A 13,331-nucleotide genomic window follows, 5' to 3' on the forward strand; every position below is an offset into this window, starting at 1 on the left:
ATGCTATTTTGAGATTAGTTGGTGCAACTAATACATTCATTCTTAATTTGATCCTTTTTTGTCACTCCACTTATTCCTCTAAATATTCTCATTTCTGCCCATGTTTCTTTTTCTTTTGAACTGCTCAACATTTCGTTTCATACATGACAGCTAGCAATAAAGCAGTTTTATAGAGTTTTGCTTTCAGTTTCATTGGAATTGGTTCATCCATCCCGCCCTAATCCTACTGCATGCATCGTATCTATTTACCCATTACTATGTAATACTGATGCTTCCGAAAATTCGATAAAATAATAAAAATGAAATAAACAGATAATAATACGGTGATTATTGCAACACAGTACAAGAAGAGGAAAAAATATCCATCTTGATTGGAGTAATACTGATGAAAACAGTATCTCTAAGAGATCAGTAGAATAGAGAGTAGATGGCCTATGTTTTTTCTCTGTAAGAGAACATACAAAAATTTTATGTTATTCTTTATACTACTTATTGGCGTTTTAATTAATAAGAATTAGTATTTATGTACTTTGTACGGAAATGGATATATTTTTTTTTCTACCAAGCAACTGGAAAGACCAGAAAGCAACTAGACAGAATGGACGAAGAACCGTTTCAGAAACTGATGTATAACTACAAACCGAAAGCTAACCCGTAAAGGCTGATTCTGAATATTGATTTATAATCAAATTTTTCTAAATTTTGATTGTTTTTTTGTATAATTTATTATTTGTCGTATTTCCCAAAACAATAAATAGTTTGATAATAGTATAAGAGGTTTTAATCCCGCTGGATTCCTAAATAAGTTTTTTCTTTAACAAAGATACGTGTTCTTGAACTTAAATCATTAGTAAAGCTTGTTGTTTTGAAAAATACATCGTGAGTTGCTTGATTCACTGAACTATGAAAGGAATTTACAAAGTGTATACGCAATTAATTATGACTGTTTTTATAGAAATTCTATGCCGAGCTCTTACGCGGTCTTACGTAATGTTTAATTATTAAAATATGAACATACACGAGAAGTATAAAAAATAATATTACTTGACGATGATCCGTTTATTTATGGGAGAAAAAATATATTGATTAATAAATGAATTAAAATGCAATAGCTTAATTACTGATTAAAAGAGAATAATTATGTACGTATTATAAGTAGGTACTTACAACAAGAAATCTATCGACATTAGGAGGAATCACAGGGGATGACATACTGTCCATTTCATTACAATGTTTTAATGGACACAATAATAGAAAAGATAATAATAATATAAATATAGAGGTAAGCCAATCTTCGAAGAACTTTTCTGTCTGGTGAATGGTGTTGAACAGATTTTGTGTATGATATAGTTTTTTCTAGTAATTTGAGTATTTTTCCATATATTTTAGCAGGATCTGTATCTTAGTTATTATTGTAAAAAATCATTGGTTTGACGATGAATGCAAAAAATTCAACAAAAGAAAAAAATTAAGCCTACTGTAATAACTGCTACACAAAAGAAAAAAACGAAACCACCTAAATAAGGAACTTAAATATATAGAAAATCTCAACAGAGAAAAAAAAATTCAGAGCATTCTATAAGAAAGTTAACATCAATAGAAAATAATTCAAGCCAACTACTAGATAATGCAGAAGTCAGTATGGCGACCTCTTAACAACAAGGAAAGATGTATTGAATAGATGGGTGAAATACTTAACCAGGCACTTAATATGGAGGAAGTAAAAGAAAACCTGGAAGACGAAAGAGGTGAGGTAAGAAGAGCAGACGAGAGGGAAGAGGAACCACCAACGATTCTTGAACTTAAAGATGCAGGTAAAAAACTAGCCAAAAACAAGTCACCCGGAATAGATAATCTCTCAGCTGAACTGAATAAGAAGGTATCCATGATACCATAATGGCATTACAGCAGCTTATAATATAAATATGGTCACAGAAATCCCTTCCCAATGATTAGATTATTGGAATACTTTGCACCATACACAAAAAGAAGATATCTTTGAATGCTCTAACCACAGAGAAATTACGCTTTTAAGTGCAGCATATAAAATATTTTCCACAGTGCTATATTACCGTATGGTAACATATGCAGAACGGATAGTAGTAAAATACCAGGCTGGGTTAAGAAGTGGTAAATCGCCAATTCGTCAGATTGCAACCCTGAAACAAATTCTGGAAAAAACACTGTAATATGGCATTAATTCTCATCACATATTTATAGACTAAAAAATAGCCTATGACTCTGTGAATAGAAGATAAATGTTCAAAGCAATGAAAGAGCTAGGAATACCAAATTAGTTGGTAAATTTAACAAAACTAACTTGAAAAAGTTGAATGTAGAATACGAATTTAGGGGGAACTGTTCAATCTGGCTCTGGAAAAAGTAATACATGTGTCACAAATCACAATCACTGGTTCAATATATAATAATTCAGTCCAAATCCTGGCCTATGCTGATGATATCAATATTGTTGGGAGTAACACTGTACGAGAGGCGTATGTAGAATTAAAAGACAAGCTACAAAAATTGATTCAATAATAAACACCAACAAAACGAAGTATATGAAAATAAGCATACGACCACCAATCCTATGACCACTTGTTATAGAAAATTACGTCAGCGAAGCAGTGAACGAATTTATATACCTGGAAACGCTCCTTAACATTGAAAATAATACTACCGCAGACTTTGCACGGCCAAAAGATGCTATTTTGGGCTCAGTCTTCTCCTTAAATTCACAATTATATCGAGAAATACAAAAATAAAACTCTACAAAACAATAATGCGCTCAGTCCTAACATATCGTTTAAAGATCTGGACTATAACAACAAATAATGAAAACATGTTAGGATGTTTCGAAAGAAAAGTACTAAGGCGAATCTATGGAGCAGTGAATGAAAATGGAGTGTGGAGAAGACGATACAACTTTGAACTTTATAGAATATACCAGGAACCTGATATCGTAAAATATATTAAGATAGGACGTCTGGGGTGGATAGGGCATGTAATGCGGATGGAACAAAATGACTCAGCTAAACAAACGCTCCTTAATAGACCCATTAGCCAGAGAAAAAAAAGAGGAAGACCCAGAACAAGGTTCCTTGATAACATCGATGAAGACTTGAGAAATATGAGATGGGATGGGAATACATGCTTGACGGAGAAAAGTGATGGATAGGGATTCTTTAAATTACTTTTTCTACTTTTCATTTTGATTTATGAAAGCTTTCCTTTTCTATCTGAATTTATTCTTGAGATGTTGTTATTGTTAAAACAATTTTTTATAATATACTTTACCACGTAAATATAGGCAGATTCATTTTCTAGCATTTTGATTTTCCTTTTTATATAAGCAACTAAATATTTCATATACGTTCATATTTTTTATCGAAGATCCTATCTTCATCGCACTTTTCTTATGAAATTTATACTCCATACAATTTTTAAAGATTGCGAAATACAAAAATTTAATTTTATTGCAAGATCAATTTAATTACAGTCAACTAAAAGAGTTTATCAACCGAACAAGACTAAAACCATGTTCATATATCTACTATCTGCCCTCGTTTACTACACGTACAATACACGACTAAAAAACGTACTTAGTATGTTATCGTATGTAGTCTTAAAGTTCACTTTAATTAGCTATGTATTTTGAAATCGCAGTTTGCCCAATAATAAAAATATACTGCAATAAAACCAGTTAGGTTAATCACGTGATATATCTAGTTTATAGACAACAATAATATAATAAAACTCATAAAAAAGATAATACAGTAGTCGGTTCAGACTAGCGCAAAGCTCCATAAAATGTTTTCTGACTTTTTAAAATTTAAATAATATTTTTTTTATTGGTACCCCATTTTGTTTATTTAAAGAACGCGGGTGTTTTAAAGTTACCATGGCAACATCAACAGTTTTAAATATTTATCTGACCTGAAGCTTTATTTAAATATTTGGAATTAATCTTTTAAATGAATTTGAAAAGTACAGTTGGTATTGTTTAAAATATTTATACTTCCGTTTTTTAAATCAGAGAAAATGCTGTTAAAATTAATACTACCGACATTCTCGGAAGCCTATGGGGTTGTACTTCCATTAATGGCACTCCCAATAATGTTTGAAACATTCTTTTCATTATTCTTTTAAACAATATACAACCAGTAATAACAGTTAATCTGATGTGACAGATTGCAAATTAATTTTTGTTTTTCTCATTTCAACGATTAAGTTGGTTCATTCTGAAGTTCCAATTCTCGATGACTCGTTCCACCATTTCGATTGGTATTTCACCAATGACTCGATGTCCTTCAATGCCTCAATCGTATCTGGTTTATTCATGTAGACCTTGGACCTTAAGTAGCCCCAAAAGAAAGAGTCTGGAGGTGAGATGTTACAGGATCTAGGCGGCCAATTCACTGATCCAAAGCGTTAAATAATTTGTTCACCTAATAGTTCTCGCAGTAAAGCCATGCTTTTACGGGCTGTATGGCAAGTGGCGCCATCTTGTTGGAACCAAATGTTGCCGAGACCACGAGCTTCAATTTCAGGTACCAAATAGTCCGTTATCATGGCACGATAACGGTCTCCATTCACATTAACATTCTGGCCTGCCTCTGCTTTAAAGAAATATGGACCAACGATTCCACCAGCCCATAAACCACACCAAACAGTTGTTTTTTCAGGATGTAATAGCCACTCTTGAACCTCTTTGGGTTGTTCATCACCCCAAATACGGGCATTTTGTTTATTAACGTACTTAATAAGCAAAAAATGGGCATCATCTGAAAACAAGTTTTTTCTCGAATTCACTGGATCTTCTGAAAGCTTATCAAGAACCCATCGACTGAAACGGTGACAACTCTGAAGGTCGGTTGGCTTTAGCTCTTGCACTAATTGAATTTTGTGTGCTTTTAAACCAAGATCCTTACGTAAAATACGCCAAGTTGTTGCATATGACAAGCCAAGCTGCTGAGAACGGCGACAAATCGATTCTTCATTATTTTCGAGTACACTATCCGTTACCGCCGCTATATTTTCTTCAGTACGTGCTGAATGTGGTCTATTTGGTCGCGTGTTATCCAATAATGAAAACTGGGTTTCAAACTTACTAATCGTAAAGCGAATTGTACGTTTGGTAGGCTGATTATGTGGACCATAAATTGCTCTAAGTGCACGAAACACATTCCTCACAGAACTCCCATTTTCAAAATACAACTTAATCATTTCTAGACGCTGTGCCGGGCTAAGTCTTTCCAACATGAAATGTCAAACAATACTGAACAAAAGCGAAATGTCAGTTTGACAGTATTGATGCACGATCTCCAATCAAATCCTCACCAAAAAAGTACCTCTAAATGAATCACCCTTTAGTTACATAGGTATTTCAAAATTATTTACCTAAATATATTTTTATGTCTTAACAGAAACTGAGAAAATTAAGCAATTTTAATATTGTTCTGAAGCTATTTTCTTGTGGCATTTTAAATTAATTTATATTTAAATGGGAATAAGCCACAATTAAAGGTTAAAATACGTTTATTGACGTTTCAATTTCCACTTCGGAAATCGTTCTTAAAATACAAACATTAGTAAATTAAACAAATTTTGTTTTTTGTTACTTAGTGAAAAATTCTTCTAATAATTTAATTTTATCTGACTCATCTATATTGACAATTCAGACATACCTTATACATTTTAAAGTAGACGACTTTAAAATGATATTGCCAATATTGTTGAGTTGCGTTCCTGGGACGACTTTACTTATAAGATAGTTCATTCGATTACATGAAATCAACTTTAACTTGAGAATAACCGTCAGAAAAGATCATAACATGTAATTCGTCTTTAAAAAGACAAATACATGAAATGATGACAGTAAAATTCTCCTGTTAGTGATTCCATAGTAAATTATGAGGGAAAAACCAGGAAAAAAACCTCATAATACTATCCCGACATGGTAAGTATTTGATCGTGCATTTAGTTTACCTTCAATAAACACCAAATTCCGATTTTATATGTTTGGTATTTAAAAAACATAAATGATGTATTCTCTATATGTTACTGAGTTACCAATACTGGTATTTTCCTTTTAATAACTTCCTCTTTCAATATGGGTAACCAGATCCTACTACATTCTGCCGAGGAATTCGCGACACAATTGGTCTCATTTAGCATAATTAGAGCCGCTTCTTTGATTTTTCTCTTTTTACCATCCGTTTCTTTTAGGACTATATTTGAATCATTCCATTGAACCCTATGTTAATTATCCCATGCGTGTTTACAGATTTGAGATCTATCAAATTCTCTATTTTTAATATAGGATTGATGTTCACTTATTCTAACATTTAATGGTCTTGATGTTTCACCTAAATAAAACTTATCGCATTCACAAGGTATTTTATAAATGCAATTCTTTGTCCTTTCTTGTTCATTGTTAGGTTTGGTTTTGGACAAGATAGATCTCAACGTGTTTGTTGTTTTGAATGTTGTTGAAATGTTGAATTTATTTCCTATCCTTTTCCGATAATCCTTTTATGTATGGTATTGTTATTTTCCTCGTATTATTCCTTGCATATGCTGTAGGATCTCGTTCTAAGTTGTTTTGTTCTATTCGATCGATTGTTGAAAATTCCTTATTTATAAACGATAAAGGATAATCATTTTTTAATAAAACAGATGTTAACAAATGTTTTTCCTCCAAGAACGAATTTTCGTTAGAACAAGTAATTTTGGCTCTATCGTATAAGGATTTAATAATTCCCTTTTTAATATTAATATTGTGATTTGATTTGAAATTTAAATATCTGTTGGTGTGTGTTGGTTTTCTATACACCTGAGTTTCGTATCCAGTATCGTTCTTAGAGATTAAAACATCCAGAAAAGGTAATGTGTTATTATATTCCTTTTCCATGGTAAATGTTATTGTCTCTTCTTTATCGTTTATATAATTTAGGAATGTGTTCAACAACTCTGATCCATGAGGCCATATTGAGAATACATCATCTACATACCTCCACCATACTGAGGGTTTTTTTTGAAACATATTTTTGAAACAAATATTATTTCTAAACAAAATTTAAAAAGTACGCGGTAGAGTGTTTAAATTCAACTTTCAAAAACCATGGTGTTTTAAAGTTACCATGGCAACATCAACAGTTTTAAATATTTATCTGACCTTAAGCTTTATTCAAATATTTGGAATTAATCTTTTAAATGAATGTGAAAAGTACTGGTATTGTTTGAAATAATAAAACTTCCGTTTTTTAAATCAGAGGAAATGCTGTTCAAATTAATACTACAGACATTCTCGAAAGCCAATAGGGTTGTACTTCCATTAATGGCACTCACTATAATGTTTTAAACATTCTTCTCATTCTTATTTTAAACAATATACAACCAGTAATAACAATTAATCTGATGTGACAGATTGCAAATTAATTTTTGTTTTTCTCATTTCCATAATAACGAAAGGTATACTGATGTACATCACAAATTCAACCATTTTACATTATTAGCTCTTATTTCAATTTTTTGTAGTAATAATACATGATTTGAAAGAGTACCAATAAAAAAAAATAGCGTAAAGTATTCGTGGATAACTGGTCTTTAAAACACTTGCTCTATTTCGAGCACTGCGGCCGCGCACAATATCCACTTATAAGTGTGTTAAAAATTTAAACAGACCATTCAATATTGTTATTAATTGGATGACATTTATGACTTTTAAATTTTGACAATTGTTACGAATCGAATTTTTCATTGGTAGATATTCTTTTAATTTTTTACTTCTTATTTAATGTCTGTATTTTGTTAGGTATTTGTGTCCTCCGATCTTTTTAATGTCATCAGCCCAAATCATTTGTGATCTTCCTCTGCTTCTCTTTCCTAACCATGGTCTCCATTGTTGTATTTTGTGGTTCTATCTTTTATCCTTCAGTCGGACATTGTGTCCTGCGGAGCTCTATTTTAATTTGGCAGCATGTTCTCCTGCCTTTTTTACTTTGGTTTTGCTTCTACCATTTTTTTGTTTTTTTGTCTATAAGTATAACCCCGAGTATTGATCTTTCCATCGCTCTTTGTGTCTTTACTATTTTATCCATATTAACTTGGTTAGTGTCCACGTCTGTGAACCATACGTGAGTATAGAGAGGATAAACTGATCGTAAATTCTGGTTTTCAAATATTGTTCTATTTTAGTGCTTTTCAAGATCTAACTCAGTTTTCCAAATCCTGCCTACGCTAACTTTATTCTTCTGGTAATTTCAGTAGTTTGATTTTCTTTGTTAACTTTCATTACTTCTCCCAGGTAGATGTATTCGCTTACTGTTTCTAAATTTATGTCGTTCAACGTTATTTCTCTAATGTTCGGTGTATTTGTCATTATTTTTGTTTTTTCCAAGTTTATCTTAAGACCTACTTTTTCCGTAGCTTGAAATAGTTGCGTCATCATGGTCTGTAGTCCTTCGAAACTTGTAACGAATATTACAATGTCATCAGCGTATCTCAAATGACTCAGTTTTCTTACATTAACATTTATTCCTTTATCTCCCAGTTAATGTCTTTGAACACGTCTTCCAGTCCAAGTGTGAATAGCTTTGGTGAGATATTTTTTCTACCTTGTTTTCATTGCAGATCCTTAACTCTTCCCTTACTCCCTTCTTTATTTGTTTATTTAATTCTTTGAAATCATCGGTGTTTTGCTTTCCTTAGCTTAGAAATGTAAATCTCTTTTCCATCAACCGTTTTGTTCCATCACTTCTTTATTTTTCATTTTCTTTGCAACTGTCAGTTCTGCTTTTAAGAGCTTTCGTTACATTTCTTTATTAATTGTGTTCATGTCGGAATATTCTTGTTGATAATGCTCTACAAATTCTTTTCTGAAGACTTCTCTGCACTCATCTCCCTTCTGTCACATTTTAGCTTGATCTATCTGATTGCAATAATTATGTGGCCTGTTTCTACTGGTTTTCGTCTGTTTAACAAGAATTATTGCTCTTAAAAGGCGATGATCGCTGCCAGTTGTGAATCGATTGAGCGTAGTTATATCTTCAAAAATGTCTTTGTTCCCACACAAGAAGTAATCGATCTCGTTTTTCGTCTTTTTATCGGGAGATATCCTCGCCCATTTTCGGTTTGCTGGTTTCTTGAAGTATGTGTTCATGGCATATAAATTTTGTTGTTCTAAGAAATTATATAATTTTTCTCCACTTTCGTTTCGTGTGCCATAACCATGCATCCCTATTTTAGTTTCAGTATTTTCTTATTTTTTACCTAATTTTGGTTGAAATCTCCCATAATGATGGTATACTTTGTATCATTTTCTTCTAATGCTCTTATCAAATCTTCGTAGAACATTTCAACTACCTCTTCCTGATGTGTTGTTGTGGGAGCATACACTTGTATAACCTTGATCTTGGTTTTATTATCTAGGTCTATTATAATATAAGCTACTCTATCAGAAACGCTTTTATATGTAGAAATGTATGGTGTGAGATATTTTTTCACAATAAATCGTACTCCACCATATGTTTCGTCTATTTTCCCTGTATAATATAGGCGAGTTCCAGAGTTTAGATGCATGCGTTGTTCGCCTCTTCTTTTCACTTCTGACAATCCTACAATATCTACTTTAGCTTGGATAGTTCTTTTTCTAATTTGTAGATCTTTTCATCTTTAGCCATAGATTGGATGTTGTATGTGGCTTGTAGTAGCTGTTTTTGTTTGTTCGTATCCATTTTGTGCGTTTTGTTAAGCTTGTGCCTCCATCAGAATCCGTGAGGATGATCAGTTTTCTGATATGGGATTCTGAGCTGCTAGCTGTACCCACCTGGGGTATCGTCTCATATTGTTTCAAGTTCAACACGTTGTGTTTTGAGGGGTATATTGGCATTAAAACACCACGCTTGCCGGACGGGAGGGGAGTGTTCGTAGTGTCACAGCCGGTTAAATCAGTATTTAATTTTCGCCTGCGGCTTTGTGGTACCGCACCTGTCAGGAATTGTATTCCTCAGCCACGGGCCACTAATGACACAGCTGTTGATTCAGTTGATCCACGGGTACTTATTTGGCGAAGCCTTATTTATACCTGCCCTGCATATCTACAGGACGTTCCCTAGCAGCCATTAGGACGCGCCGTGTCGGGGTTGAGAACTTCCCCTCCCATCTATCTTGCACGAAGTACTGAAGGACCCCTACTCAGTTCAGTAATTTAAACTTACTTGGAATAAATATGATGACTAGAAACGAATTGACCAGTACTAGTGAATCGATGTGAAGAACCGCTATTTTGTGACGCTATCTATGACGCCTTCTCCTCGTGGCGTCAGTTCCGTGACGCTCGTCTCAGTCTTTTACTGTAGAGAAAAAAGTAATGCAATGCCAGTATAGAAGTATCGCTTCAAAAAAATCCGTTTAAAATATACTGCTAGACAGTAGAAATAACAAAACCACGAATTAGACGTCCTTACCTCGGAACCATAAAGTTAGGTGGCAAAAAACTAGTAGTAAAAATGCATATACTGATAAATCCGTATTTGTAATGAGAAGAAAATTTGTAGATATTGATCAACTACTTAGTGGTTCACTAGCACTGCACCACAGTGGTGCAGTGAGAAGTGAACAAGGTGGTGTCTGAGGGCTCAGGCTACAGCAGAAATGATATCGAAAGCTCGGCGCAGTGACAATCGACGCGATTCAACCCGGGTAGTTTAATATTAATTTTTGTAATAGTATTAATCTTAGTTTTAGGTTTAATTGTACTTATTTTTTTTTGTATATATATAAGCCGCACCGCAAAATATAAAAGTTTACTTACTATTTGCACATTTTTGTGGATTTGGCAGCGAGAGGAATCTTCCCGGTCGATTTGATACTGGCCTAGCTTCATTTATTGCTGGTTCTGCTACTACGCACGCGCAAGCACATGCCGCTATTACTAAACAGGCTATCCTCATCTGAAACAAAAACACCAATATTATAACAAGTCAATTTACTTCTCAAAATAATTTTATATGAGTGATCATATTTCCTTTTGTTTTGCCCTTATGTGAGGGCGATTTCCTGATTAAAAAATGATTTTATAATGATGACTATTCATTTACTGTATGTGATCATTCATCCATCATCAATCTTATCTGATTTTAATAATAATTTTCTGTAAAATTTGTAATTGTTGATTCCACAATATTTGGGAGCGAACATCAACAGCCAGTGTAACCCAAAAAAATCAGGAATCGAACAAGCGAGGAAAACACTCATGGATATGAAAACATTTTTTACAAGATCAGACCTTAGTCTAGAGCTCAGAATTCAAATGATCAGATGTTACGTTTTCTCTGTTTTGTTGTATGGCTGTGAAAGTTGAATAATGAACTCTGAAACAAAAAAAAGAATAGATGCCTTTAAAATGTATATATATATATATATATATATAGACAGATGCTGAGAATTTCATGGATACAAAAAGTTACTAACGGTGAGGTACTTCGGCGCATGATTAAACAAAAAGAATTACTCAGCATAATCAAAGAGAGAAAAATACAATAGTTCGGTCATGTGTTGAAAGGTGAAGTGAAAGATATGAATTACTCCAAATCATATTGAAAGGTAAAGTGTAGAGCAAAAGATTAGTTAAAAGACGCCAGAACTCGTGACTGAAATACCTGAGGAGATGGTTTGACTGCTCATTGCTCATCCATAGAAATCTTTAGTGCAGCAGTTTCCAAAGCTATAATTGCCATTTGGATCGCCAACCTTCGAAAGGAGACGGCGCAATAAGAAGAAGAAGAATTTTACTCCTGTATCAAACATGTGGATTATGCTTAAGAACATGGATACGCGAGAACATCTAATCGATTTACTACAAGAACTGTAAGTATTTACTTCCAATGTAACAGTTAATAACGTACATTTTGAAAAACTGCAAATTGAAACCTTAACGATATATAATATCACATATTTTATTCAATATATACAATAAACAAGGTGGAGCAACAATAGGGAGACGAAAAATCAAAATCTTACGATATGCTGATAACACAGTTATATTGGCGTCTTCAGGAGGAAGATCCGAAACAAATTATGAATAAATTGCGCAAAATAAATACAAAATAAGGCTTGAAAATAAATATAAAAAAACCAAAATAATGGTCATGGATAGAAACAACAACAAACAAATAGAGATAAGAAACGTAGCAGGGGGACAGGTAGTCAGACAATTTAATTACTTAGGCTCCGTCATCACTAACAGCGAAGGGGATGAAAACGAGATCCGTCGACGCGTCACAATAGCCAAAGAACACTGTACAAAAAACACAAAACATGATCGCATAGACAATTTAAACAGTTATGTAGTTGTGTTTCAATGTTAAATAATTTAAGACGAATATTTTATATCTGAAACCACAAAATATTGTTTTGTGGTTTAACTCACTTAAACAAAAAATAAAATTTCATTTTTCAAGGATCGTTTTATCTGTAAAACCGTAATTATATAGTCATTACGGACACACAAAGAACTGATAAGAATTATTTTCGAGAATTAGATTTGAAAAGAGTTTGTAATTCAGTCTTATTATGTTTTCCAGTTTCATAAATAAAGGTGCTCATACGCGTATTAGAAACTCTTTTATAAAATGGAGGTGGTAAAAGTAGTACGTACGAGTAAACAGATCATATTGACACCGGAATCCAAAAGGATAGTTTACAATGTGTCTAAATACATACAAAAACTGTTTTCCGAAAATAATCGAACCAATATTAAACAACGTGTGATCGAAGTTACTGGAATATATGTACGCATAGTAAAGATGATAATTCAACAAGCGAATATATTAACAAACGCAGATTCAAATAATTCACAATAATATCCAGTTACAACACCTGCTAAATGCAAAACAACTGTAACTGACTTGAGGGACTACCATAAACAGTTCATTAGAAAAATAATTTACCATTTTCATCAGACGGAAGGTTCTCGTGTATTATTAAAGATTTTGCAGAAAAGCCTTGAAGAGGCATACGAGTGGACTGGAAGTATAAATTCTTTCTAGAGAATTATAGAATATTTGGGGTTTAAATGGAAGAAAACGAAAGATAATCTACGTTTATTAATTAAACAGAATGTCGTTTACAAGTCAATTTTTTATGTTGATAAAACCTGTGCACATGTAGGATACACTACGCCGAACAGCTGGTCAGATAATACTGGTAAACGATTGTTAAAAAACATTCCAAAAGGAAGTAAGTTGGTTATCATGCACGGTGGTTGGTAAATTATTTTGCCGAATGCCTATTTGATTTTTTACATCAGGCGTCAAGTCAAGATATAA

General features: G+C 33.0%; 1 protein-coding gene across 2 annotated transcripts in view; it reads right to left on the reverse strand.

The window, feature by feature from the left end:
- Nucleotides 1-13,331, reverse strand: part of slf (C-type lectin domain-containing protein slf) — an 83,375-nt gene that overhangs the window by 42,366 nt on the left and 27,678 nt on the right. For both annotated transcript variants that reach the window (XM_072540765.1, XM_072540764.1), the window contains exon 2: nucleotides 10,817-10,955. In XM_072540765.1, the coding sequence (XP_072396866.1) occupies nucleotides 10,817-10,955 (139 nt within the window). The remainder of the gene's footprint in view (nucleotides 1-10,816; nucleotides 10,956-13,331) is intronic.

The sequence above is a fragment of the Diabrotica undecimpunctata genome, chromosome 8 (assembly GCF_040954645.1).
Source record: "Diabrotica undecimpunctata isolate CICGRU chromosome 8, icDiaUnde3, whole genome shotgun sequence".
In the NCBI taxonomy this organism is placed as follows: domain Eukaryota; kingdom Metazoa; phylum Arthropoda; class Insecta; order Coleoptera; family Chrysomelidae; genus Diabrotica; species Diabrotica undecimpunctata.